The 25,072-nt window shown below is 41.8% G+C and overlaps 1 protein-coding gene across 7 annotated transcripts in view; it reads left to right on the top strand.

The window, feature by feature from the left end:
* NME7 (NME/NM23 family member 7) overlaps positions 1 to 25,072 on the top strand; it is a 96,120-nt gene that overhangs the window by 66,858 nt on the left and 4,190 nt on the right. For 6 of the 7 annotated variants that reach the window (XM_067301526.1, XM_067301540.1, XM_013950128.2 and 3 more), the window contains 2 exons: positions 12,134 to 12,241; positions 14,942 to 15,012. In XM_067301526.1, the coding sequence (XP_067157627.1) occupies positions 12,134 to 12,241; positions 14,942 to 15,012 (179 nt within the window). The remainder of the gene's footprint in view (positions 1 to 12,133; positions 12,242 to 14,941; positions 15,013 to 25,072) is intronic. The other variant, XM_013950129.2, reaches the window with a different exon arrangement.

Here is a 25,072-nt window from a genome sequence, read left to right as displayed (position 1 = left end):
TTTGTCTGAAGCTCCAGGTCAGAGTGCTACATTTTCTGTGTAAATAAATCCTAGGTGGGAATTGCACTAGATCCAGCAGTTATAAATTGCAGTCATTTGGTAAATTAGGTAATAACAGCCACTGTGTGATATCAGGCCCATTACCCCCCCCAAGGGATGAGCCTGGAGGGCTCTGCTCCTTTTTGCCTCTGGAGAGAAGGTTCTGGAAACTTCTGGTAGGGGACCGAAAGCAGGGTACATTTGCATCCTGTTAGTGGTTACTGGAATGCTTTTTCTTTCTTGATTGCTAAGAAAGCCCATCGAGCCTATGCAAGTTTTTTGTCATTTCCTTTGCCGCCAGTCTCTGTGATATTTTAGTATCCCCTGACGACAAAGCCCCTTCTCAACTGCAGTTTCCAGACATTTTCAGGAAGTTACCAGCATTTTGTCAAAGGCCCCGTATGCCCTCCTGGAAAGTAGCATCAAATCGGGAAGCTGTTGCGACAGGCAGAAACCTCACCATTCCCTTCTGCTTTCCCCTCTTTCCCTTATGGCTGGCTCTCTCTGCCTTTCAGCTACTGCTTCCTGGGCTCCTCGAGCCTGTTTCTGGATGGAAAGGGTAAGGGAATGGTAGGGAAGCCGAATATTACCTGGAGACCGAAGAAAATCCCAGGTGTGCCACAGGGCACTAACAGCCCAGGTTGCTGGCCGTCCTTGGCTTGCTGCGTGGCCGCAGAGCCCTCCTCATGCTGCCCAGAAGGCAGAGCGTGCCAGGGTACCCAGAGGCACAGTCTTTAGACCTTTCCCTGCAAAGCGTCTTAGGGCTAGCTGTTTTTATGAGGGTCAAAGCCATACTTAAAATATCTTACCTCCTTTTCTGAAGAAGCTCCTTTTCTTGGTTAAGAACCCTGGACCTTTCAGCTTGGTGGATGTGTGCAGGCATTTTAGCCTAATCTGAAATGACAAAGACTCATTTCGTCTAGGGGTAGGTGTGAAAGAAGCCTCAAAGATTGGCTCAGGGACCACAGAGGCTCCCTTCGCACTCAAGCCGAGTGTGTCCCAAAGCACTAGGGGGGTGTAATAAAAAATTACCTGTTACTTTAAGCTTTCTATGATGAACGCAGGATTCTTACAAAATGCTGAGAATTACATAAATTTGTCTACTCAACCTTCAGAAGGGTTAACTTGCTTTGTGAGGCTTAGGGTTTTTTTATTTTTTTATTACTTGGGCTTTGCTTCTAACTGTCCATTTGCAGATCTTATTTTACAAAAGTGAAGGCTTCCATATCCCGTTTGTATTCCATCTTCTTGTTTAGGTTCTGTGCAGGCTTTGAATATAGACCATGTTTCAGAGAGTAGTGTTACAGATTTAGTATCGAATATGGATGGATCACATTTTATTTAAAAGGTGACCACAAAAAAAAAAGTTTTAAGAGTGCTTGTTTTGCCTAGCTTACTTCAGTATTTGCTTGCTTTCTTTTTTAAATAAAGCTTGCTAATGCATTTCAAAATACCCTATCTTTTAAGTAGTCTGGACAAGGCCTTGGATGGATTAAGGAGAACGGATATGTTTATCACCACAGTAGAAAAAGAGGTAGGGCTTTTAACATATCGGGTGATTGTGTGATTCCGGCCTGGTTTAGGCAAATACACAATGTAGTTTTACCACTGGTAGGCTGGCCAAAGGTAATCTGCAGGGTTCTCTCCAGGGCTGGTTCTTCCCAGCCACACTGGGTTAAAATGCAATTTACCTTGCCTGCAGGAGGGTTTTAACACTTGTTTGTTTTTTTTTAATATATATATATTTATACGTATTTTTTCCCCCTAGTGAAAATACAGCCTTTGTCAGTAAGGCACAGAGTTGGTCATCAGGATTCCTAGGTTGTATTCTCCTCCTGGGATCACAGTCTGTAGGTGATTTTTTTTTTTTCTTTTTTTTCTTCCTTTTTTGGACTGCTCTACTATGATTTCTACTTTAGCTGCTGAAGTGTTTGAGACTAGATTCGTTAATGTGTTCGGTCCATAAAAGCACAAGGCTTTCCCAGAACATGCTTAGTTTTGGGTTAGTGTCTGTCCAAGCTGTTGTTTTGTTTGCTTCCCTTGTGTTCTGTTTAGTTACAGCAAGGAGCAAATCATTCCTTTACACTGGACAGTGATGTTTTCGAGCATCTAAAAGCTAATCCCTGAAAAGAAGCATTTAGGCAAAAAATAAGGCTCCATATGACCGCAGTCCTTTCTTGGAGAAAGGGAGCAGTATTTTCAGAAGATGCTGTTGGGAAATGTGGAGGTCGCTTGGTCAAGGAAAGAAAATGATACTGTTACTGCATCAAACAATTCTTTTCTCCTTCTCCAGCTTCTTAGCAAAGAATAGATATACCTCCTGGTCACAGTGGCCTTGTATTTGCAGAATCTTTGATTTGAATAGATTCAAAGCGTGTCTACCTGTCTGATTCTGGCTTTTTTTGGCTACAAATAGTCCTTCACTTAAATTTTTTGTAATTTCTGGTTGGAACACAATAGTTTGTAGTGCTGTCATGTAAACTTCATGTTAAGAAGTAGTAGCAGTGCTAACTCCAGTAAAAAATGTTGTAAGAAAATAATAAGCTGGAACTTTGTCAGGCTGAAAGGGCTTTTTCCAAAGCACTCTACAAGGCAGTTAGCAAGAGTCAGCACACAAAAGGTGCTGGTTGAAAATGTTGCAAATGTGCAATAGAGCAAGTTATAACTGTGCAGAAAAAGGACGGTAGAGCACTTACTCTTCCACATAACTGTGATGAGGGTGTGGTCTTGAGTATCCTGAAGTTGCCTGGAGTTGTCCCCAAAGGTTTCATGTCTTTCATTTAGCAGTTTAGCTAGTCAATTCTTGGATGTGCACAGCATTTTTTTTTTTAACATTCCTTGTAATAAACAAGTGAAGAGGATGATCAGATCTATGAAACTCTTATCCGAGAGGACTGCTTATTCAGGATCTGCTTGGTTAACAAATGAGTAGTAGAGCTAATCATAACCAAATAGAAAAGGAGCTGCAGATCACAGTGTTGTTACCTTAAGTACTCTTGGTGATAAATTAGTCTTTGAGTATACCAAAGAGGTTCATCTGTGGGGAGCTAACCACTGCTGGAAGGAGCTCTATCAGTTTCTCAAGTGGGTTTCCTTTTACAGGGATCAGCTGGTTTTCTAAGTGGTATAGGTGGTATCCTTGCACTGAACATTGCAGCAGGATGTGGATAGACTGAAAGTCCCTCGGTGCACTACATGCTGTTGTAATAACACAAGAAATACATGCTGTGGCCGGAGCACTCTAGTCTTTTTTGTTCAAGCTACATTGCTGAGGGCTTAGAATTGGGCAGAAACAAATACTGTAACCTGAGCCTTTCCTTCTATACCAAAAAGAAGCAGGTGATGTTGTTTTGCTTTTTTTGCTTTTCTGATGATGATGGGTATTTTAATCTTTTTGGTGGTGGTGTTGTTTTTTAATCCTCCCTTTTGTAATAGCTGACAGCCTTGAGAGCAGCTGCAGTAAGAGATTTCAGTCTTTAGCACTGGTCTTATTGTCTCTGGACACTATTAAGTAAACAAAGGCATTTTAAAAATGGAATATAAAATGAATGATTCAAATGCTGAGAAGATGAATAATTTAGGGTGCTGCTTGCTGGTCTGCTTGGTTTAGGCTGACCTTTTGTGTTTTACTGCAGGGCCACCTGAGCAGAATTTTTAGCAGCTTTCACTTACAGTATGATGGACTGCATTGGAGCTGCACCTGGGACTTCTCATGTATCCCCCCTTGTTAGAAGTTTTCCCTTTCTCTGCAGCCTTTCTAGGGATCAAGGGAACAAAATGAGGTTAGGGTAGAAGAGGGGTGAGCACCAGTTCTTCTTTGTGTTCCCAAGACAGTTGTCAAGTTCCCCGAGGCTGACCTGGCACGGACTGGGTTTTGCAGCCTGTGGCTTACCATCAATCAGAGTGCTAGTCATGAATTAAAGCAGCGTGAAATCAGAGAGCAAGAATGGTTGAAGAAGTGGGGTAGGATTCAGAAGACTTGAGCTCAGCGCTAGACACTGAACTTATGCTCCTTGAGAATTTTGTATTTCCTTGCACCCTTGAGAAATTACTTACTGTTTCTCTGTCCTGCTTTCCTACCCTGAAATATGGGATCAGTTCTGCTCCTGTTTTCTGCTCTTCTTGGTGTCTGTTCAGATGGCAAGGTCTTCAGGCCAGGAACTGTCCTTTAGTATGCACAGGGATGCTGACTAGCGCAACTAGTCTTGAACACAGCAGGAGGTTTAAAAAACAGGTATAGCACAAATAATGAATGATTTCTTCCCTCAGAACAGGGCTGTTCACAGCTGTATGGGAAGAGATGGCAGCACTGCTGCCTCCAAGGAAAAGCTCACTGTTGGATAGAAGAGGCTTCAGGGCACAGCGTGGAAGGGAAAGCTCGCTTGCTCCTGATAAGCCACGATGAGAAGGATCTCTGGGGTTTGCAGCAGACTTGTGAGTTTTGCCTTTCAGTCCGTCTGTGTGTTCTATTTAAGTGGATGGTCCAAAGTTGGTTTGGCTAGAGAAAACGGAAAACTTGTTGAATTTTGAAGCAATTTTTTCTGCTTTGTAAAGTGTGAAGCTCAGATATCTGGACTGCTTTTGCAAATGTAAAATTTTGACTCTAAAATATCTAAGGAAAAGAAATTTTCTAATTATTCTTGTTCTTGTTGGGGAAAACTCAGGCAAGATATCTTCAGACTAAAAATAATGTCTTCAACTCTGTAGTGACTTTCACTGGAGGCTCTCCAAATATTTTGTTAACGTGAATTAATGAAATCCCCAAATATCCCTTGCAGTCTAGTATTTTTTTTAATCCTTGTTTTACAGGTGAATAAGTAAATGGGTGAAATTCTGGACCCACTGAAGGCAGTTGAAAAGCATCAGTAGGACAAATATTTCACCTTTAAAGATTTAAGTAAAGCAACTGATAGTCAAGTCGCACTTGTACTGTTTTTTTTCAGATGCATTGTGGGATTATTTGCTTGTTGTTGCTAAATGCTTCCTTTTCCAACTAGTCAAGTAATTTAAATATCCTTTATTTCACCCAGATAATGCCACATGATAGTTAGTTATTTTATCTTTATCTCTGTTTTTTGACCAACTTATACTTCGTGTGTCAGTTGTCCTCAAAACTTCACCATCAGATCTAGCTCGTGCTTGACTCAAAATTGCACCTGCTTACTCTTGCCTAAATTTGGCCCATCGGTTATGGCAAAAGTGTAAACATATACAACAGTAAACAGTTTTCTGTTATCATTAGCATTGCTCAAGCATAGACCAGAAGTGCCAAGACAAATAAAAATGCTATCGCAGGCTGGCAAATGTTCCACATCTCCTGCCCACAGAACAGAGTCTGTGGAGAGTTGGTGATGTCAAAACTGCAACACCCTTGGGCTGCCAGATAGAAGATTGGTAGAGAACAAGTGGGAGTGAAGCAGAGAGAATGAAAGTGCCTCAGGGGATAGAGGATGAGAAGAAGTAGATGATATAACAACTTCTAGAGACCTGTGAGCTTCAGAAGAAGCTGCCAACACTGTAGTATAGAACACAAGTGTACGTGCATTAACAAAACTTCTGAAAGATACAGGGCTGCAGACCGGTGCTTCAGAGGTTGGGTGACTTTATGAAAACAGAAGGGCAGATGCATTTTTCTTTAATCAGGCCAGAGCAGGCTTTTGTAACAAAATAAACTGGTTTGATGACTTGCTGCTGCTGCCGCAAAAAACAGTTTGATTTCAGAAGGAGATGAGTTTCTGATGCACTTTTTACAGCCTTGTAATTGAAAACTTGTCTGTTATTGCCTGGGTCTGATCATTTAGTTTGCTGAACAAACCTTTACGTTTGCATTGTTTCAAATACATAACTGTGTTCACACAGACTTGGTTCAGTTAAAGATAGGAGAAACTTGTCAAGACACCTGGCAAGTGATTGGGGGCATAAACATTTTATTATGAATCAGCAGAAGACAAGCTGAAGGTCAAATGCAGTGTTCAAGGGACAGAAGACTATGCTAAATATTATAAAGAATATCATTGTAACCTTTCCAGATTCTTGAGGATCTTTGTATCAGTTTCTTTTGTGATAAGGATTAAAAGGCGAGTGGTGTTTAGTATTCGTGTGTATATGTGTGTTTGGAAGGGGCTTGCTTTGTGTGTGAGGTTTTTTGTTTTTTTTTTCAATATGCAGAAAGTACAAGGACTTTCTGATAACATTGGGTCCCTTGGAAGTGGGCGTAAGACCTTTAATATTGCTTCTATATATGTACATGACTTTGCTGCTGCTCATGTGGAACACAGGTAAGAGAAAATGTGTCACTCTGTCAACAAGAGACTTCTGTTCTGGATTGCTTTGTAAAATGGAAGATGAAGGAAACTATTTCTGTGCTCTGACTCTGCTTTAACAGTGACCTTGTTTTGTATTTAGAGACTTTCTGAAGTATTCGTTGACAAGCAGGCCTCAGGTTTTAGGGCAAAATGCGTTCTTACCTGGTTAAAGACTACAGGGGCAGCAGCACCGCCGTATGTAGATTTTTCTCTCAGTAGTACAGACAGAAGGCTTAGCACTGCATTCGCTGATGGTTAAATGGACCTCAGATTGATGCTGGAGTGGAAAATTGCCAGGTTCTTCTGCCGCAGCTGATGTGAACGTAAGGTGGTTCACGGCATGACACTGGGGAACGTAAGTCAGGATTGAGGTAACTATAGGGGGAGCGCACACATAAAAATTGCTTGATTTGAGTTTAGAAGGAGCAGGGGTGGATATGAGCTGCAAAAAAGGCAAAGCAAGCTGAGGCAAATTAACCCTTGCGGTGTCATGGACAATGTCATATGTGACCGCAGATTCAATTTTGGCTGTTTAGCCTTTGTCTTAGGATGGGAACTTCTGTGAATGATATAGCAGACCGATCAACTGAAGTTGTCCCCACAGTAACAATAATTTTGAGGTGTTTCGTAGCTTGAATAAGCATTGCAGGCAACACTTGTACTACACCTTGCGTGACAGAGGCTGTGCTACTTTCATCATTTAACCTCTTGCTGATGGTGGCTTGTACAGGAGTGGATATTTTGTGCAGCTCCCTGCTGCAACCAGCAGTGTGTGACACAACTGGTGCTGAAATCCCTGTGACTAAAAGCCAGTCGAAGGCCTGTGGTGATGGGAAGTGGAGAGAGAGAGGTACTTACCCCACCTACCTTACGTACCTGTTGGACTACAAAAGAATCTTTTTCTGAAAGGGCTTATCTCCCTCTGCTCACTACAGAGGGAGCTTAGGCACCTGGCTTACAAGGTGGTCAGTTTTCAGATAGCTGAAGTTCAGCCAAATTCCACTGTGAGTGGTGGAATTTACTTTATTTTGTTTGTTTGCAGTTAACGTGTTCTGTTTCCTTGAAAAGGGTGTAGCTGGACTGTAAAAGGAGAAAGGCTTGCTTGTTTGTCTGGTTCTGGCTACTGCTTCTGAATCAGTTGGCACCCTTGAGGGGGAAGAGAGACCATGTCTTTCATGAGAGCAGCTGGGCTTGGAGAGCTGGAGAGGGAAGAAGCTTCATAAGTGCAGGGTGGGAAAGGCAGAGGAGAAGAGATCAAGTCAATATAAAGCTTTCAGCAAGGGTAATGAATGATGAGTGCTGAGAAGAGCAAGGAGCCAACACACAGTCAGGCCTCAGACGGTGAAGGAAGACAAGATTTTTTTCCTGGGGCTTGGAGGGGACTGTGCAGAGTTTGTTGTAGCCCATTATATGCAGCCCTTTATATTCTGTCTGAATATAAGAAGAAACCTTTTTACTTTGAGGGTGACTGAGCACTGGAAGAGGTTGCCCAGAGAGGTTGTGGAGTCTCTATCCTTGGAGATATTCAAAAGCTGTCTGGACATGGTCCTGGGCAGCTTGCTCTAGGTGACCCTGATTGATCAGGGGGTTTGGACTAGATGGTCTCCAGAGGTCCCTTCCAACCTCAACTGTTCTCTGATTCTGAAAAAGTCCTCAAAATGCTGCAGGCCTGAGAGCAAACCTAAGAGAAGCAACCTGCTTTGGGAGCGTACCATGGGTAGAGGAGTTTGATCACAAACCGGTTTATTTTTATTTTGTTTTACTCAAGAGAACCAGTAACATATTTTAAAGGTTCCCTTGTTCTAGTTAATGTTCAGATAGAACACAGTTTTAGGCTGTAAAAGCTCCTTTGTGTAATTTTGGTCAATTTGGAGTTAGTTATGCCATTTCTCACTGAAGCAAGAAGGAATGGTTGCTGCACAGATTCAATGGTTGCCTCTTTGGTTTTTCTTTGGATGTCATCTAAGCGACAACAAAGCACACAGAAATATTTAAGAACAGTGGCACATCTGTCTTTCTAGATACTCAAACGTTCAAGGCAGAGGCTTTAAAAAAACATCTGGCCAGATTTACTTGAAATCTGCAGTTTTGGCTGAAATACGTGTTACTGTTCTGTATAACTTCCTGTCCAGCCCATGAAATATCAGCTGTTTGAAGGAAAAGTGGTTAACCGCTCTTCTTATGAAGCAGGTTTATGATTTTTCAATCTGATTTTGACATATGACTCTACTGAAAGTAATGGGGACATTTTTGTTTCCCTTTGTTCTTGTAGAAGTAGAAAGATTTTGGATTGTGCAAAGTATTTTATAGAGGCAGTGTTACACGGTGAACTGTTATAGAGTGGAGAGAAACATGAAATATATGCATCTGTAGCTTGTGTAGGCCAAAACTCTTCAAACAGCTAGCTGTAGATCAAAGCCCAGTCTGTAACGTGTGATCAAATAGTCTGCTGAATGAGACCAAAGAGCTTTTTGGTTCAGCAGTCCTGGTTTGATTTGCCCCAGAGATGTGTTCTTCATATGAGACAGGAGTTTGTGGCATCCTCACTTGCACACGGGCATGCAGTTCCTGCACACACATGCTCCTCTCCTCTCATACATCTGGTAGAGCTCTAGCTGCTCTTAATTCACCCTTCATCGCACCTTGCATTTGGCTTCTCTCAAAAAGTTATTGAAAACTATAGATGCAAAAAAAGGCTCCTGAAACTAGGCTCAGCAGAAAGCTTAAAAAAACAATCAAACAAACAAATGCACCCTAATATGTTTACATCTCTTTGCTGTTGTAGTAGAGACCCTATAAATAAAATGTTCAGGAAGTGTCCTGTTATGGAGCAGAGGGACATATTTTAAGATGTGCTGTGTTCTGTAAGGATCTCCCTTCCCCCTCTCTGAAATATTCCCAAGATTTCCAGCCATATATACACATATACACCTATATATGGTCCATACATCTCTCTGTATGTTCTTCCTTCTACATAGATGCCTTGTTCCCTGCCTAGAATTCCACAATGGTGTTATAAGAAAGAGAAGGAATAGTAAAACTTTAGAATTGATGATTCTGTGTCCTTTTTTGGCTGCATGAATATAAGCAGAGACTGCCTTATCTCTTGTCCTGTTTATTCACTGATGGCAGGAGAGGTTTATTTAGATTCTTATTTGGCAGGTGCTAACCATGTAAAGTGTTACAGAAGCTACCTTCATGTACTTCTGATCTAATCTAAGTCCAGGCAGAAGAGAATCAATTTATTTTTGTGCAAGACAGGTGATGAGTTTCAGGAGTGCAGGAGAACGTGTAGCAACTTGTGTGTATTAAAAAAAAAAAAAAAGGTGGAGGAGAACAGGAGATCAAAGTAGTATCACAAAGTAGGAGCTTTCTCCGATGTTAGAAGAAGAAGAAAAATGAGGTCCTCTAAAAGTTTTGAAATTAGAGCTTAGGGCAGATGACAAAACAGGAAGCCATAGCTGCTGTTACAGAAAAAAAAAAAAAAGTGGGTTTGATGAGGAAGATGGGTCAAGGGAAGATTTGGGAAAGATTCAGAAGAAGCCATATTTTTTAACCTGTGGGAGGAGGGAACAGTTTCAGCAAGGTGTTTGATGGATGGGAGATAAACACAATGTGAAACATCAAGCTTTACCCTTTGAGATCTGAGTTGGTTTTTGCAAAAGTACTAGCAAAGGTTCTGTAGCCACAAGCATTTTTCTAGTATGTCTAAACTGTCCTTAAAAGAATTGAAAACCTAATGCTATTGCCAGCTTCCTGGCAGCTAATTGTTACTGAAATCAACAGTTGTTTCAAGCAAAGACTTAAGTGTCAAACAGCCATAGTTAACTGATGTGTGACTTTTGTTTCCCCAGCAGGCTTTTTTCTTGCAAGCCTTTAATGAGGACCATGTAGAGATTTTTCCTGTCCTGGAGCTTGCTTTCTTTCTTCCATTCTACCTCTTGAACTTTCCTCTGAAGTGAAAGTTGGTTGATGTAAAGAATATCTTTTCCAAATGTCCCTGGAATCCATATCCGAGAAGCCTGTGTAACTTGTGACATATGCACAGTAACAATGGGGAACTGAAACTTTTCAGAGCATGGTTTGAGTTAGACAAACCCCAACCATTAAAGCAGTTTAATTGCCTTTCAGATGGGTATTAGGTAACAGATCACCATACTTATTAATTGTTATTACAGGAAACAATCCAGGACTCTGTGGAAATAGGGCTTGCTGGGCTGAGAGCCCTGACCTTGCCCTTAAAATCAAATTGTCTTAGTTTAGAAATGAGACATGACAAGCAGATGAAGCTGGAGAGTGGCTCAAGGGTATGGTCATATAACCTCTTGTAAGGTTCTTTTGTACTGGATTAAGACTTTCATTGCCATGCCAGGGAAAAGCATGCATCATGCAAGTGGTTCTCATTGGTACCTGTGCAAAGTTGCCTGGGTCAGCCAAGAGCCACTGCTGGCTGAAGTTGCTTTGAACCTGACTGACACTGGAAGTTAAGGAGTGCTTGAACAATCCGGTCTGGTGACTTGGCTGTGGGGGCAGTAACCTCCAGCTGTGACACCGAAACAAACACCTGGGAGTGGCACAGTGAAACTGCAATGGCTGCTTTGGGAGTGATTATACCCTAATGTATGTGTGTCTTTTCAGAGACAGCCTGGTGTAGGCTCTGTTGTCAAGGAAGAATACTTTTGTTCTGTAGCTGTAGTCTGAGCATGTCACCAGTCTGTCCCCTCGCAGCGAGTGGTGCTCAGTATGCACTCATGAAAGGAGAGAGAATGTCAATGGGTTTTAAGGAGGAAAAAACGGGCTAATGGCATCTCCACTTGATTTTAAGAGTAGGCATACTTTGCATGAGGTAGGCTTGGAAGAAAGCTCCAGGGTGTTAGAAGGAGAGGTCAACAAGGTGTAACATGGTTGGCGTAGGAAAAGGGGGCAAACGGCAACACTGCAAGGTGAGAGTGCAGAGAGGTACAGCAGGATTGCATTATGTCCCAAAGAAAAGAGCATGGTGGAAGGGAGAGCCAATGAAGGCAGCCCTCTGAGATAGAAGATGGGAGATTTGCCATGGAAAAGAGGTAGGAGTGCAAGGTCATCTCAGGATCTGAGTGGTAGTGCTGTAATAATAAAAACATTCTGTGAGAGGTCAAGGAGAAGTTTGGCATCATAGATGAAGAAGAAAGTTGAAATTTCATCTTCAAAGAACAGGACAAGATATAGAGTCTGAATGTGCTGATCTTTAGAGGGGATCAAACCAAGGATGACACATTTGTTTAGCTGAAGAAGATGCTGGCACTAGTCAGTGTCAGAGAGCACAGCAGAGAAGAAGACTGAGAGATTGTTCAGTAGTTTGATTTCGTATGTCGAGTTTTGAGGCAAATGGTCAGTCCCTTTGGTTTAAGGGGAGGCACTCTACCAAGGTGGCACACTTGTGTCTGCTTACTAAGGACTGGTACGCTCTGTGCTTGAGAGCTGCAAACTTGCTAACAGAAGCTACTTATGTTAACACACATGCCAGGAAGGTATAATATAGTTGACCTTGAGTTCCACCCAAGGTGGCTTGATTGCCCCAATTTCAAGCAGACAGTTTTCACAGTTTGGGTTCTGGCTTTTCAGCAGTCGTACATACATATAATGCAGTCTGAAATTTCTCTTTTGATTTTCATTCATTCATTTCATTCATGTGTACCATACATATATTAATATCACAATCACGTCTTACTTTGTAAGATTCTGTTGCATCCATGATATAAAGGAACAATGTGGTTCACAAGGTCTTTCAATCTTCTTGTGTTCAACAGGAAATAGCCCGTCATCTCCGACCTGGAACTCTGCGTGCTGTCTTTGGAAAGAACAAGATTCAGAATGCTGTCCACTGCACAGACCTACCTGAAGATGGTCTTTTGGAGGTAAGACCTCGTAAATAAATCCGTTTTTTATTATGCTTTTATATCACAGGCGGCTTCAAAATGAAAATCTGTACTTGACACCATTTTAAGTTGTTTAAATGTTTTGTGTGTGGAGCAGCCAGTGGAGACCAGTCATCAAATAAAAACAAAAGCAGAGAGATCATAAAGAGCAGTTGACCTTGTTATCTGGGTAAGTCAAAGGCAGAATTCTGATACTGTAAAAAAATTCGTCCCTGCACTTTCTTTGAAACAATATAGTACATCAGAGTATTTAATGAAATGAAAGGTAAGAAGCTTATCACTGGCCAGATGTATCCTGGGGACTGGATGCCAGTGTCTGACAGTACTCCTGCAGGGACTCCAGCTGAGCCTTTTCTTGGATGACCACCATGGCTCCTGATCTAGGCTGTCTCCACAGAAAGCTTGTGTTAGGCTTGGGAATATTACAGGCACTAGGGATTCAAATCCTGCAGTTAAAGACCAGTTTTACTTGTCAATGGTCATAATTACGACCATCAGTAGATATTTCCTGTGTTTTATATTAACTTACTAATTATTATCTGATTTTGGGTTTGTATTTTTTCATTAAAGTCCAATAAAATGGGAAAAATATTAAATTAAGGGAGTTTATAAAGACAGAAGTACTCACTGTGAAACCCAGAACAAGCTCACTTACTTAATCCCATGCCCAAGAGCTGAAGTCTGCATGAGGGGGTAAAGTGGCATGCCAGCATATTTTGGATAGATCTCTGCATTAATGAAGATGATTTTTCCAATGCATGCAAAGCTTCTCTTGTACTGTCTACATGTGTTTTGTGAGTGTTTTGCTGTCAGACTATAGCAGAATGGTGGAGCAGCAAGAGTTTTGCAAGGCTGGATGCATTTTATACTGCCAAACTGTGTTTCTGTTAAGGGGAGAGGAAGAACTAACTGTTATCGTCATCTCCCTTCATGAAGTAAAATTAGATCTGTGGGTTAAAGTACCGTTTGCCAGGAAATTGCGTCTATCTTAAAGAACAGAATACTAGAATTTAACACTGAGAATTACAGCCAATATCAGCAGAGTTAAAACTTTCAAACCATTTCCAAGTTCTCATTGAAAGTTGACAATTTTTAGTTGCTGCTGATAAGGGCTGGATTTAAACTAGCAAGTAGTTACTTGTAACCATGCGCCTAAAATAGCTCACCACAGCTTTTAGATGACAGCAGAAAAAAGGCATAAACCCCAAGGAAAAAGGAAAAAGTCCCACAGAGCATTTTAGTATTTCAGCAGAACTGTGCATCTCTTGTATCCACTGGTACAGTGTGTGTCCTTTATGCTGCCTGGTGGAGCAAAGCAGCTATAACCCCCTTTAACTGGTTGTTTAAATTGAGTTTGCAGTTACTGTGAGTGAGGTGAGTGGGACAAAGCAGTTGACTTGCTTCTCCAGAACAAATATTAAGGCTGGAGTTTTTTCCAACATCTCTATTACATGAGTTCATGTCCTGTGAATTCCACAGCTGATTCATAAGCTTACTTCTTGATTGTGTTCTGTTATTATTGAGTACATACTTCGCTTTTCCCATGGCAGACTGATCATTTTAAGTCTTTTTTTTTATTATTATTAATCTAAATGACTTCTACCATAGGCATAATTGTTACACAGAATGTGACTTTTCATCTGTCTGTTGTTTCTCCTGTAACAGTCCAGGCTAAACCAGCAATGGTAAAGGACATCAGCTGTTCAATGAGTGTAGTAAAGCAGTGAATGTTTTGTTCTGATTGTTTGGCAAGTGAGCATCATTATGTCAACTACAGAAGCCTTTTTACTCCTAGAACATATGCACTTCTTGGAGTTTCTTTAGATCTGTGTTTTGTAAGAAATGTAGTTACCTGAAAACTCAGGTAAGCAAAATAAGAAAGAACCTCTGGATTCGCTCAAGTGCAAGAGCTTGTTGCCACTGATTAAATAGAAATGATATAATATGTGCAGAGACCATCCCTGGGAAAGACTTTTCCCTCCATAAGCTTTTCTGTGAGAGCAGCTCAGACCAGTGGCAGAGGTCTCATTTGGTGGCAAGCAGAAAGCAGACCCTCTCCTCCTTCCCCCAATAATTGTATCCGCACTGTACATGCTGGGCTAGAGTAGAGTGTGTGCCTTGTGAGGCAACCAGAGAAGGAAACTTTAGCCAAAAGCATTGAGCCAAACTAACGTTTTTAAGAAATATGCCCTTCAGTGAATTGTAGTGAGTGTTTTCATTCTTTAATGGATAACTGAATATTTTAATACACTGAGTTTAAGAGAGCAATTGTTCTCGGCTTCAGAGGAGGTGAATTCAGAGTTAGGTAAGGCACTTTTCACTGAGGAGAAAGGCTTTGACGGACCTATGGTGGCCCCCCGTCCACAGGTAGCAGTGGAACTTGCTTCTTTCAGTATGGAGTTAGCACTGTATTTGTTATGTCCGTGTTCTGGTAGGAGATGTCGTTGTTGCTGAAATACAACTGTTCATATAAAAGCTTTATAATATCATTGTAGGACAGCTGAGCCTTGCTATACCTTACTGACTGAAATTTCAGAGAGAAATTTAATCTGCTGGGTTTAACTGGCAAAGATGGGCAATCCCTTTTAAATCCTCAAAGAAAAGGAATTCATGCCTAGCAGTTGCTTTCCTTTCCTCAGGTGGTATTGTTTTTTGTACATTGTTAATATTCTGTTGCAGGTATCACCCAGCATAGCTCCAGAAACCAGCCTACCTGCAAATTCTTGCACACATTTTTGCCGATGTAAAAGGTACAGTTTGGCAATCAGAATTCAGGCACAAGAGCTTGGAATTTCAGAGTTTCATTTCTAACTCTGGTGCTGATTTTATGTGAGTTTGGCCAAACCATTTTCAAAATTTGACATGAAAGTGTTTGGCTCTGAAATTCTGTTTGAGCATGTTCTGATTTGTATTTCCCTTCCTCAAAATGAAATACTAAATGCAACTAATTTTAGAAAACAGTGCAGAATCTCTGTTACAAATAATGGCATGAAATTAACACTTTTTTTCTTTTCACTTCCCACTACATATACCTTGTATATTTTAATTTTTGCTGCAAGAGAAATAGTTTAATTACTATTCTGAATTCTGCCACGTTCCGCATTCCCCTAAAGCAAGTAAGCTTTCTTGGAGAGTGTATGCTGTGGTATAAACTTTCTGAAACTCTTGGTGAGCTGAAGAGGTGGGCCTCAGCCAACTACTTCTGCCCCCAAAGTGGGCAGAGCCAGCTGGATACACAGTGAATAAGGATCTTTGCTGTCTTTGGTTCAGAGCTCCTGTACAACCTTGACCATGTTTTATGGCCAAGTCATCCTTTTCCAGGGATTCCCATTTCCAGTGCAGCCTTTCCTTATAAGCCTAAGGGCTGCTAAGTGCAACTTTCAGGATCTCTGAGCTTGAGTTTAGCCCCGTGGGTTTGTACAAAGAAAGCCTTAATTGTGTCTGTCAGCCTCATGTAGAATGTTGATATTAGTAATTCTGAAGGAGCTTATCAGAAGTTCTGTCACAATCCTGACTCCCTTGTGGTACATGTTCTCTGTGCACATCTGCAGGGCCAGCAGTGCCCTAAAGACCTTGCAGGCAAAATGGTCAAAGGGACTATTACATTTGCCATTTTGTGGATGAGAAGCTGAATAGGTTGGTCTGTGGGCTAATTCTTCTTGTGACTTTTGATCTTCCAGAACCAATGGAGATGGAAAGGGGAGGTATCTGGTTAACCTAGTGTCCTATCATGGTTCTTAAATATGCAGTATTTATTAAAGCACAGTAGAGGAGTGTTTGTGTGTAGAAGGGTGCTTTTCTGAGGATTCAAATAAGTTAGGTATCATTAATGCCGGGAGCTGTGTACTTTAAGATTTCTACGCCCTTTTCTCTGCAGTTTCCATCACCCACTGTTTAAGATCTTACCAAAATGAATTTGAAAAGTGCTTATAAGGGCAGCTGCTGTCCAATTGTCCAGTAATGGAGCCATGTCCTTGACTTCTTAAAGGATTCAAGAGATAGGTAATTGAGGGCTGGATCAGATGCTCCCTGAAGTTAATAGCCAAACTGCAAGTGACTTCAGTGGTTCAGACTTAGTTGAAGATCACTAGGAAGGGGAAGGTTGTGACCTTACTCCCACAAATCATGACCAAGGGAGGAAGGAGAGAGAACAACACTGTCTCAGGAAGCTCAGGGGCTAAGCCAGTAAGGGTCAGCTTACACACCTAGTTTTAGAATAGTAAGTTTAATTAATGCAGTGCAGTAATTTTTCAGTGTTGTCTGTTGGTTCTCTCTTCCATGGACCTGGAAAAAAAAGAAAAGTTCACTTTTAATTAAAAAATATATATCACTGGCACTTGCTCCCACCAGTTTGACCCTGAACTCTTGTCTTTATACTACAAACTACTTCACGTTTTAGGTAGTGACTAAAGCATATCAGAGTTAATGAATAGCTCACTTTGACTCGAGACAAGAGGTGAGATGCAATTGAGCCTGAAACGCCACTGGCCAGATAGAAAAATCAGATGTAAAACTGTAACTGCTTTTTTTTATTTCTAGTTTAATGATATGGGAGAAGGGAGACTATTACCCTGAGACCTCTTGGATGAGCTGTCTGACTTGCTGGATCAGACACTTCATAGACTTGTGTGTCCTCATATCCATGTAAAATGTATTTTTACAACTGACAATGCGTAGAGATGAATGGCTCAGAATAGTCTGTTTTCTCAGCTTTGCCATCGGTTTCTCATTTGAATGGGGAAAGGAGAGAAAGGAGGAGGTACAGAAAGGATCATGAGGGAGATGCAGTATTTATGAGATGTTGGAGTTTCACAGATGAAAGCTAAAATAGCTATTTCTGACCAACCAGTGTCACTGCCTGGGACCTTCATTCAGAGGTTTGCATTTGTCTCCCATATCCAAAGTAGGTGTCATTCTACCTCGTCAGATTTTTTTCTATTTTATGTAAAGCAGGTGCTATTTGGACCAACCAAGTGGTTACAGCACTCACCTGGGTTCACATGCCTTCTGAGTCAGGTAGAGCAAAGATTGCAACATGCATGTTTTATATGCCAAATGAGTGCTTTATTTAACAGCCTCATGACAGTTTTGAGTCTGTGTCTTTCATGTACATACAGCGAAAGACAAATCTGTTTCTCAACTCACCATCCTGGACCTGAGGATCATTTCTGATAAGTATCTTGTTGAAACAAATGCTTACAAATCTTTGGATCTGATGAATCAGAATTCTCTAGACAAAACAAGTTTCATTTGAAATTAGCCATTCCTAGACTGGTTCTAATTGAAGTACTGGGTATAAGGTGTTGCTGCTAAAAGATGTTTTGGTTTATATGCCCCCATAAAGAAATGAGGGCAAATTAAAAATCAGTCAGTGAAGATTTTATTCACATCGCTAAAAGTGCAATGAGTAAAACTTTCCACAGGAGGTGGTGCTGTGCACACACCTCAGTTCATTGGATCTCAAGTGGCTGAGCACCTCTTGAATTATGCAGGAATCCACATAATCTGCAGCCATTAAACTGCTATCCTGGACCTGCAGTTATAACAAAACCAGCATTTCTGGGGTTTGCCATGCTTTGCCTGTAAGTTGTTCCTTGTACTGTACACCTTAAGATATTTTTTTGTGAGCAGTGCCATAAATGGCCTTTGCAAAACACTCAGGCTGATAGACTACACAGGTCTGGGGTAACCTGGAAGAGCTCTCCATTGAGAAGCAGCCTGCTGTGTCTGGGCTGGCCACGCTAGCTTTGTCTTTGTATACCATTATGTTTGGGCAGAGTCAATCTCATGAGACTTCTTCACATTATTAGAAAATGCTTAATAGTCATACATGTGTGTGTGTACATATACATACGTGTATATATATAGAGAGAGGGAGAGGACTTTGCCATCAGTAAGATGTACATCAGGAAGGATTTGTTATGGGATGAGTAAGATCATTTGAGCTCTGGGTGAAATAACCTTTTCCTTCTTGCCAAGGGAGATGCTATTATTAAGTGACTAATTTTTCTAGTGGACAATAACACAGCAGCTGTTGTGGGAGTGTGCTTATATGTGGCCTCTATATGTGTGGTATGCAATGTATGAAGCAGCAGATGGGGTGGGCTGTTTTGCCAGGAGTTGTCATGGGTGTGGAAGGTATGCCAGCTTCCTTTTTGGTCTTACTTATATGTTACATCTCCATCAGTGCCCATACCATTGACTCCTCAGGGTGCTGTGCATAGCTGCCAGGTGCTATGACGTTCTCCCCTGGGGACTGGGATCCTGGAGGGAGCTGTGACAGTTTTCAGCATTGCAGGTCTTTCCAGCCAGGCTGTAGTCAGAACCTTCTTGAGTATCATCTGCTGCCTTTTCCCTTGCCTCTGGACTATTTGTAGCATCCACAGACAGAAAAATGACCTATTGAAGTGGGATGCTTTGCCTTTTTCTTTTTGTCTTTTGAGAGAGCTGTCATGATGGGTTTTTTTCCTTATCACTTCTTTAAATTTTAAATGTGCTATGGTATTCAAGAGTGAGGCTGTGGACTGGCAGACTGTGCAAGTTACTGTTACAAGCTCTTCTTTCCCTTGCTCAGCCTCACACCAGTGAGATTGGTTTCCTGTTTCTAAGGCATTTAAGCAAACAACTAGTATTATTTAGCTGTGCAGATTCCTGCAGTTGCCTGATGGACAGAAACTCACCCAGCAGAGGCACTGGAAGTTTGTCTAGTTGGATCCAGCCTCAGGGAGGTGATGACGTGCTGAGTGGTGACCGGATGGGCCAGTTCAGCAGATAGGTTTTGTCCAGACAAGTGCTGTGGGCGATGCAAAGCACAGTGTTGTTCTCCTTAGACTTGGTATTAACTAAACGCTGTGATGGTTGTTAAGAGCTGTGCTGCTCCTGGGCTTTTGGTGCAGTGCGTCTTCAAACTGCTGGAAGCCAGTGATCCTCGGCTCTGCTTTTCCAAGTGGTGCCGTGATAAGCGCTCCTTGTACCTCCTCTCCCTTTGCTTTTACTGGGAAGGGAGGGTTGTTCTAGTGAGCTATTCAGAGGGGATGTGGAGGCGCTCCCTTTGCGGGGGGGGGGACAACAACAAATGCTCCCCATAACCATTTCCATAAGCACAGAGTTCTGTTACAAAAGCACTCTGCTGACTGCCAGCTTGCACTTTGTATTTGCTGCTTTCTTTCCCGCCCGCTGCCCTTGTCTTGCCATATCCTTCACCAGCAGCGAGCTGATCTGTAGGCTTAGGTTATAATATAACAGCTTAGGATGGAAGGCATCAGAGGGATGCAGTTCTGCTTAAACTAATCTTTTTGGTGCATCAAGGTATAGTCCGAACAATTTAATAAAGCATGTCAATGAATAACTCTCAGAAGCGTCAATGTGCTTAGTGTGGAATTCGTGCCTGTCACATTGTGAACAAAGGTCTCCCGCATTGCTTGTTACCGATTAACTCGTCTGGCATTATGCAAGCTGCCTCTACCAGCTGAGAACTAGCTCTCTCCATTCACAGGGCAGCGCAGCTTGTAAAACATTACACAGCAGAAGTGCATAACATGGCAATGAACCTTTCACTGAGGGCATTTTAGCTGTACAGCATTTCCTTCAGGAGTCTTTAAAATATTAATAAAGAAGCAATTGTTTTGCTCAGTCATATGGCAATTTTGCAAATGAAGTCTTTTATTAGGGGCCCATACTGAGCTGAATAATGCAGGGTAAAATGCTTTTAATCGTCTCCAGTGAAAAGAAATAAAAAAATTGGAGTTTTTTTTTTTATGTTTTCATGAAAACAATAGTTATTTTTGACTGTCAGTTGGAAATTTCAGTCTCTCTTAGTACAAATTGATTTTTAGTGAGATTTGTCAGATAATGGCAATTATGATTCAAGTGCTTCTCCATTTAACTTTTGATACTTTTTATCCAACAGCCATGGGAACAGATTGGAAAGAATCTGGAGTGCAGGAAAACTTCATCTTATTTGGTGCTGTTTCTGCATTTAAGAGAATGTTAGCCACCACTGGAATTCTGTCTCAAAACACTTCTCAAAGCTGTATATATAGTTGTAGAATTAAGTAATCATTTGCACAGGCCTACCTATGTAAAGAGAAGTGAAAATTTAAAACAGCAATGATAGATGGATTTTGAATACATGTTGGTGATCTATCTTTTTTTATTAAATCATCATATTATTAGTTCACTGGCAGCCTAATTTCACACGTAGGTTGTAAAATTATTATACTTGTTCTGGGCCAGACAGGCAAACTAAACTAGAATCTTGTTTAAACAGAGTTGTGAAATAGTTCAGCTCTTGTGCTTCCACTTCTGGGTAAGTATCTGAGGTCCAGTTGCCCCTTGTTCTGCCAAGTCTGAGGTTTATAAGTGCCAGAGACGAGAAGTTAATGAGTGTGAACCAAACGGCTCCCAGAGCTCTTTAAGTTTCACCTGGTCCCAAAGGTAACCTGTGTGATAAACAAGGCTTGGCTTTTGGCACATGTTCACGTTGCGCTGAGCAAGGTAATTTTGTGGAGGGGAGGTCAAGGCAGAGGAAGGCACAACACTTCTTGATAGCTCATCCGAGGCCCAGGTTGGGTCTTGGTGAGACTGCTGTTGTCTTCTTTCCCTTGGCACGTTCTCATTTTGAACCCAAAAGCCCAGGTCCTTTTCCTCTCTTCTTCCAGCTGAAGCATAGCAGCAATTTAGCTGTGCTATGGGTAGACAAAGGCAAAGAAAAACCCTGCCTTGTACAGCTGAAGCAATAAGGAGACATGGTAGTTAACCAGGTACACAGAAGCCCAGAATCTCCTTTTGTTTCTTGAGCAAGGAGCTCTAAAACATTTCTCTTGGTAAGAGAAGCACTGTTTTCCCATAGCACATAGAGCTGTGTACTACAGATATATTTTTGCATGGATTGCTAGCGTTGACCTCAGCCAGTTACACCTTGCACCTGTCTCTCAGAGTTCAGATAGGCAAATGATTAGCTAGCTCTGTACTTCCTGCATAGGCTTTACCCCTTTTCTCCTCAGTGCAACCCCCTTGACTCACTACTGTAAACTAGTAGTAATTAAGAGGAGAATTTAAGTCAGCAGCCTGTGTACATGTATTTAAATGTATGTGCAGCATGGGGAGAAAAACAAAGCCAAACTTGTGTTAATGTGGCTAGAAAGCTGTGAACTTGATTTCCTGTCTAGCATAGATGCTAACAACATGGTTTATCTCGAATTAAAATTTTTTCAAGCTCTAGAAACCACTTCTTCTTCCAAAATTAACAATTAGTGATTATTCAAAGTGCAATGTCATATCAGTATTGGTTTTGTGGTGTGCTGTGATAATACTGAGGACTCAGGCACCGGTTATGATGCCCTTGTGCTAGCTGCTGTACAAACATGGAACAAAATGGAGATGGCTGCCTGAAGGAACTCACTGTTTGTCCTCAACAGGGTGATGTTGGCTGCAGTCTGGTGCTCTTCGAAGTCACTGGGCATCTTCTGGCTCCAAGAGTAGGATTCTCCCTCTTCCCCCTTAGCCCTAAGATGCATTGGCATATAGAAAGGGAGTGATAGGTGCAGTGAGACAGTGATGTATGTATGTCTACAATTAGGCTAGCGCCTGAGCATTTATTGACAAGAGTTGCTAACTGGGCCAGTTTCCCTCTGTGCTGATGTCAGCGGTAGTTTTTGCTGTACCACTGGGGAATGGTAGTATGCTGAGAGGATCTAGGTATAAACCAGAAACTGTGAATTTTCTTTGGCAGCTGCGTCACTCAACCCAGCTACTGAATGGGAACATGGTCACTCAGGTGTCAGGAGTCAAGGCCTAGCATGACAGTGCGTGGTTCAGCACATAATAGGAGTGTTGTAATCGCACAGAGCTGCTGAGATTTGAAACGAGCTCTTGGCCTTGAGTGATTAATACTGACCTGTCCCAGAGGGCAGTGAAGCTTCTGAGGTTCAGTGACGTCATTTGTGAGGGAGGCGCTTTCATTTTGGTTGGTTTTTTTTGCAGGATGGTATGTTACTGTCTTACTTAAGTTACTGTCTTCCCTGTCATGCTGTCAGGTTTAGCCCATTTGGTCCACTTGCCAAACACTATCTTGCAGAACATCTTGGTTGCTTAGGAAGATCTTTAAATGCTGTCTGCCTTCCATTTCATTTATTTGCCTGTTGCTTCCATCCTCACTTGAAAACCTGATGTGAGTGAAGACATGTCCTTGCTGTCTCTTTGTGATACTTCCTCCTCCGTTTGCCATAATCTATCAGCTCATGAGGACCATGGCTTTTAGTGCCCTCAGAGTAAGCCAGAGCGTCTTAGCTCAGTACTGAAAAGGAGCCCCGCAGTGCCTGTGGCATGTGTGAACGTATCTGAACCAGGTTTTACCTAGATAGTTCAGATGCTAGCTGGAGGGGCCCTTTTCAGGGTTTTTATCCAGTGTTCAGGACATGTTTGCAGCTTGCATCAAGCTCCATGTTGCTGCGCCTAGCATCCTGTCTGTACCTAAGCTGACTGGTTCAAGGGCATTGTAGGCATGTCCCCAAGAGCAGCACTCCCAACTTTGAGGCAAGGAAGTGTCCCTCAAGATATTCCTGAAGTGCAGAGGCAGTGATCGTGGTGACTCAGTAGGCTACTTGGGATCCTTGTAGAAGCAGTACTCGCTGTCATGTTGTAGTTTTTCATGTGAGATGGGTGCCAGGACCTTCCACATTATTTCATTTCAGTGGCCTTTCCAGGTCAGTGATCTTTTCTGATGGTGACCAAAGATGTTGCCAAAGGAAGAGTAGAGCTCCTGGTGGGAAAGTCCTGGGATAATAGACTCAATCCCAGCTACTCAGCAGTTGGTTTATGCCATGGAAAAGGAAGATTAGATCAAGCTGATCATACGTAGTGAAACTATACCCTCTTATTGCATCTTCAAATATCTATACTTCAGAAATCAGTTCTTTGAGTCAGCAAATTAGTCATGTATGATGTAAAAACATCATTTCTTTGTCATTTTAAAGAATAAGCATTTACTTTCACTTACTTTTCTTCTACTGTTCCACTGTAAATAGCATAAAACTCACTTTCTTAATGTTTTGCTTTTGCTATAATTGATGATTGTCATGTCCTTTCATTTATGTCCTGTTTGGAATTCAGATTTCTGCAATCTCTTGTTGTATGGTAATTTTCCCAAATAGTTTCTGTTGCTCTTCTCTTGACCTTTTTTCCTTTCACCATATTTTCTGAGTTGAGCATAACCATACACAGTGTTTGAGATGACTGTGTTATCAGTGCATAGCATAAAAGCAGACTATAGTAAATGTCATTCTCTAGTCTTTCATTAATAAAACTTTCCATTGCAAAGTTTTATTTTTCAGTGCATAGGGGTTTTTGTCCCAACTGTGCTTAAGAAGTTAACTGGGAAACTTGCAGTGTATGTGAATAGTAGAAATTATTCATTCTTGGGCAGCATAACCAGCTTTACTTCTTAGAGTGCCTGCGCTTTAGAGAGAGGCAAGAGTCACCCGAACTTTTGATTCTTGAACAAACTTCCTGGTACTAAGCTCTCTTCAGGGTCATGTCAGCAAATGATTCTTTATTTTGGGAACAGTTAAGGCAGTGAATAAATAGACCCTCTTGCTTGACAACCACTTTTATTTTAGACTCCTTTGGGCTGTAAGGATGGTATGAATCCATGATCTTTGGGTGTATTGATCTAAAGGTTTAGTCATGTGCTGAGTCAACTGTAGCTGAAATACATTTTGAACATCAGCAGATCCACTAGAGTCTTCAAGTTCATGCTGATGTATGAAACAAGATTAACGGGCAAAGAGATATTTTAATTCCTACTGGTGACCTCAAATTGAGATAACCTGTTAAAATCATAAAACCGAAGCGCTTCAGGAGAACGTTATTTCGTACTGGTGCTGAAACTGGAGTTCGGCAAAGACACTCTGGATTATGCGCCCGGATGCCTACACTGACTCGAGAAGATGTAGTCCCAAACTGATTTCAGAGAGATAGTACTCATGAGCATCTGGCTGCTTGAAAAGCACTGAAGTGACTGACTGGCTTGAGGTGAATCAAGGCATGAAGAAGCTTTCCATCTCCTGGCTGCCAATTTTGATTCAGCAGAGATGAGGAAGGACTGAAATTGCTGTCAGCTTTTTGATGATGGATGTGAAGTGAATCTGTGATCTCAGCATAATTCTCAGCAGAGTGTCTCCCCATCAGCCCCTTTGCTGCTGCCACAAATGATACGCACAGGGTCTCCCATCCACAACTGCCAGCCCAAGGGAACAGGATGAATGGACTGGGAAGAATGGAGTACCCTTTCAATGCCAGGGCTTTCTCTGAGTGCTGCCAGGATGGTGTGCTGCTACTGTCCAAGGTGTACCGTACCCTGTCCTTACATAGACAGCCTCAGACTCCAAAGCTGTTTAGCTGACACCTCTCATCAGCTCTGCTTTCTGCTTTGTTTCCTGGGTAGAAGGAGAATTGAATTGTAGGTGCCTCTAATCCTTACACTTGAAAACTTCCAGGACACTTTGTGCCTGTGCTGGGTCCTGCGTTATTACTAAGATCTTTTGCTCTCCCCTGGAAGGTTGCCTTGCTTGAGTTGCTTTCTTTTTTTAGCTTCGTCTGACCTCTCCATGCTCTTAGGCACATATTGTTGAAATGATAATTGTTTGCACCCAGCTAGGACATGAGACTAGATTTTGTTATTGCCTGCTGTATTAACTCCTGAAATTTTGGATGTGACTTTCTGCAGTAACATTTGGAAGCTTACAGAGGGAGTAGCCAACTTAATGCGAGTTCTGCAGAGAAGCATGTGTGACTGAAGCAAAACTTCAT

The sequence above is a fragment of the Apteryx mantelli genome, chromosome 1 (assembly GCF_036417845.1).
Source record: "Apteryx mantelli isolate bAptMan1 chromosome 1, bAptMan1.hap1, whole genome shotgun sequence".
Classification (NCBI taxonomy): Eukaryota; Metazoa; Chordata; class Aves; order Apterygiformes; family Apterygidae; genus Apteryx; species Apteryx mantelli.
This window is presented reverse-complemented; position numbering and strand designations above follow the sequence as displayed.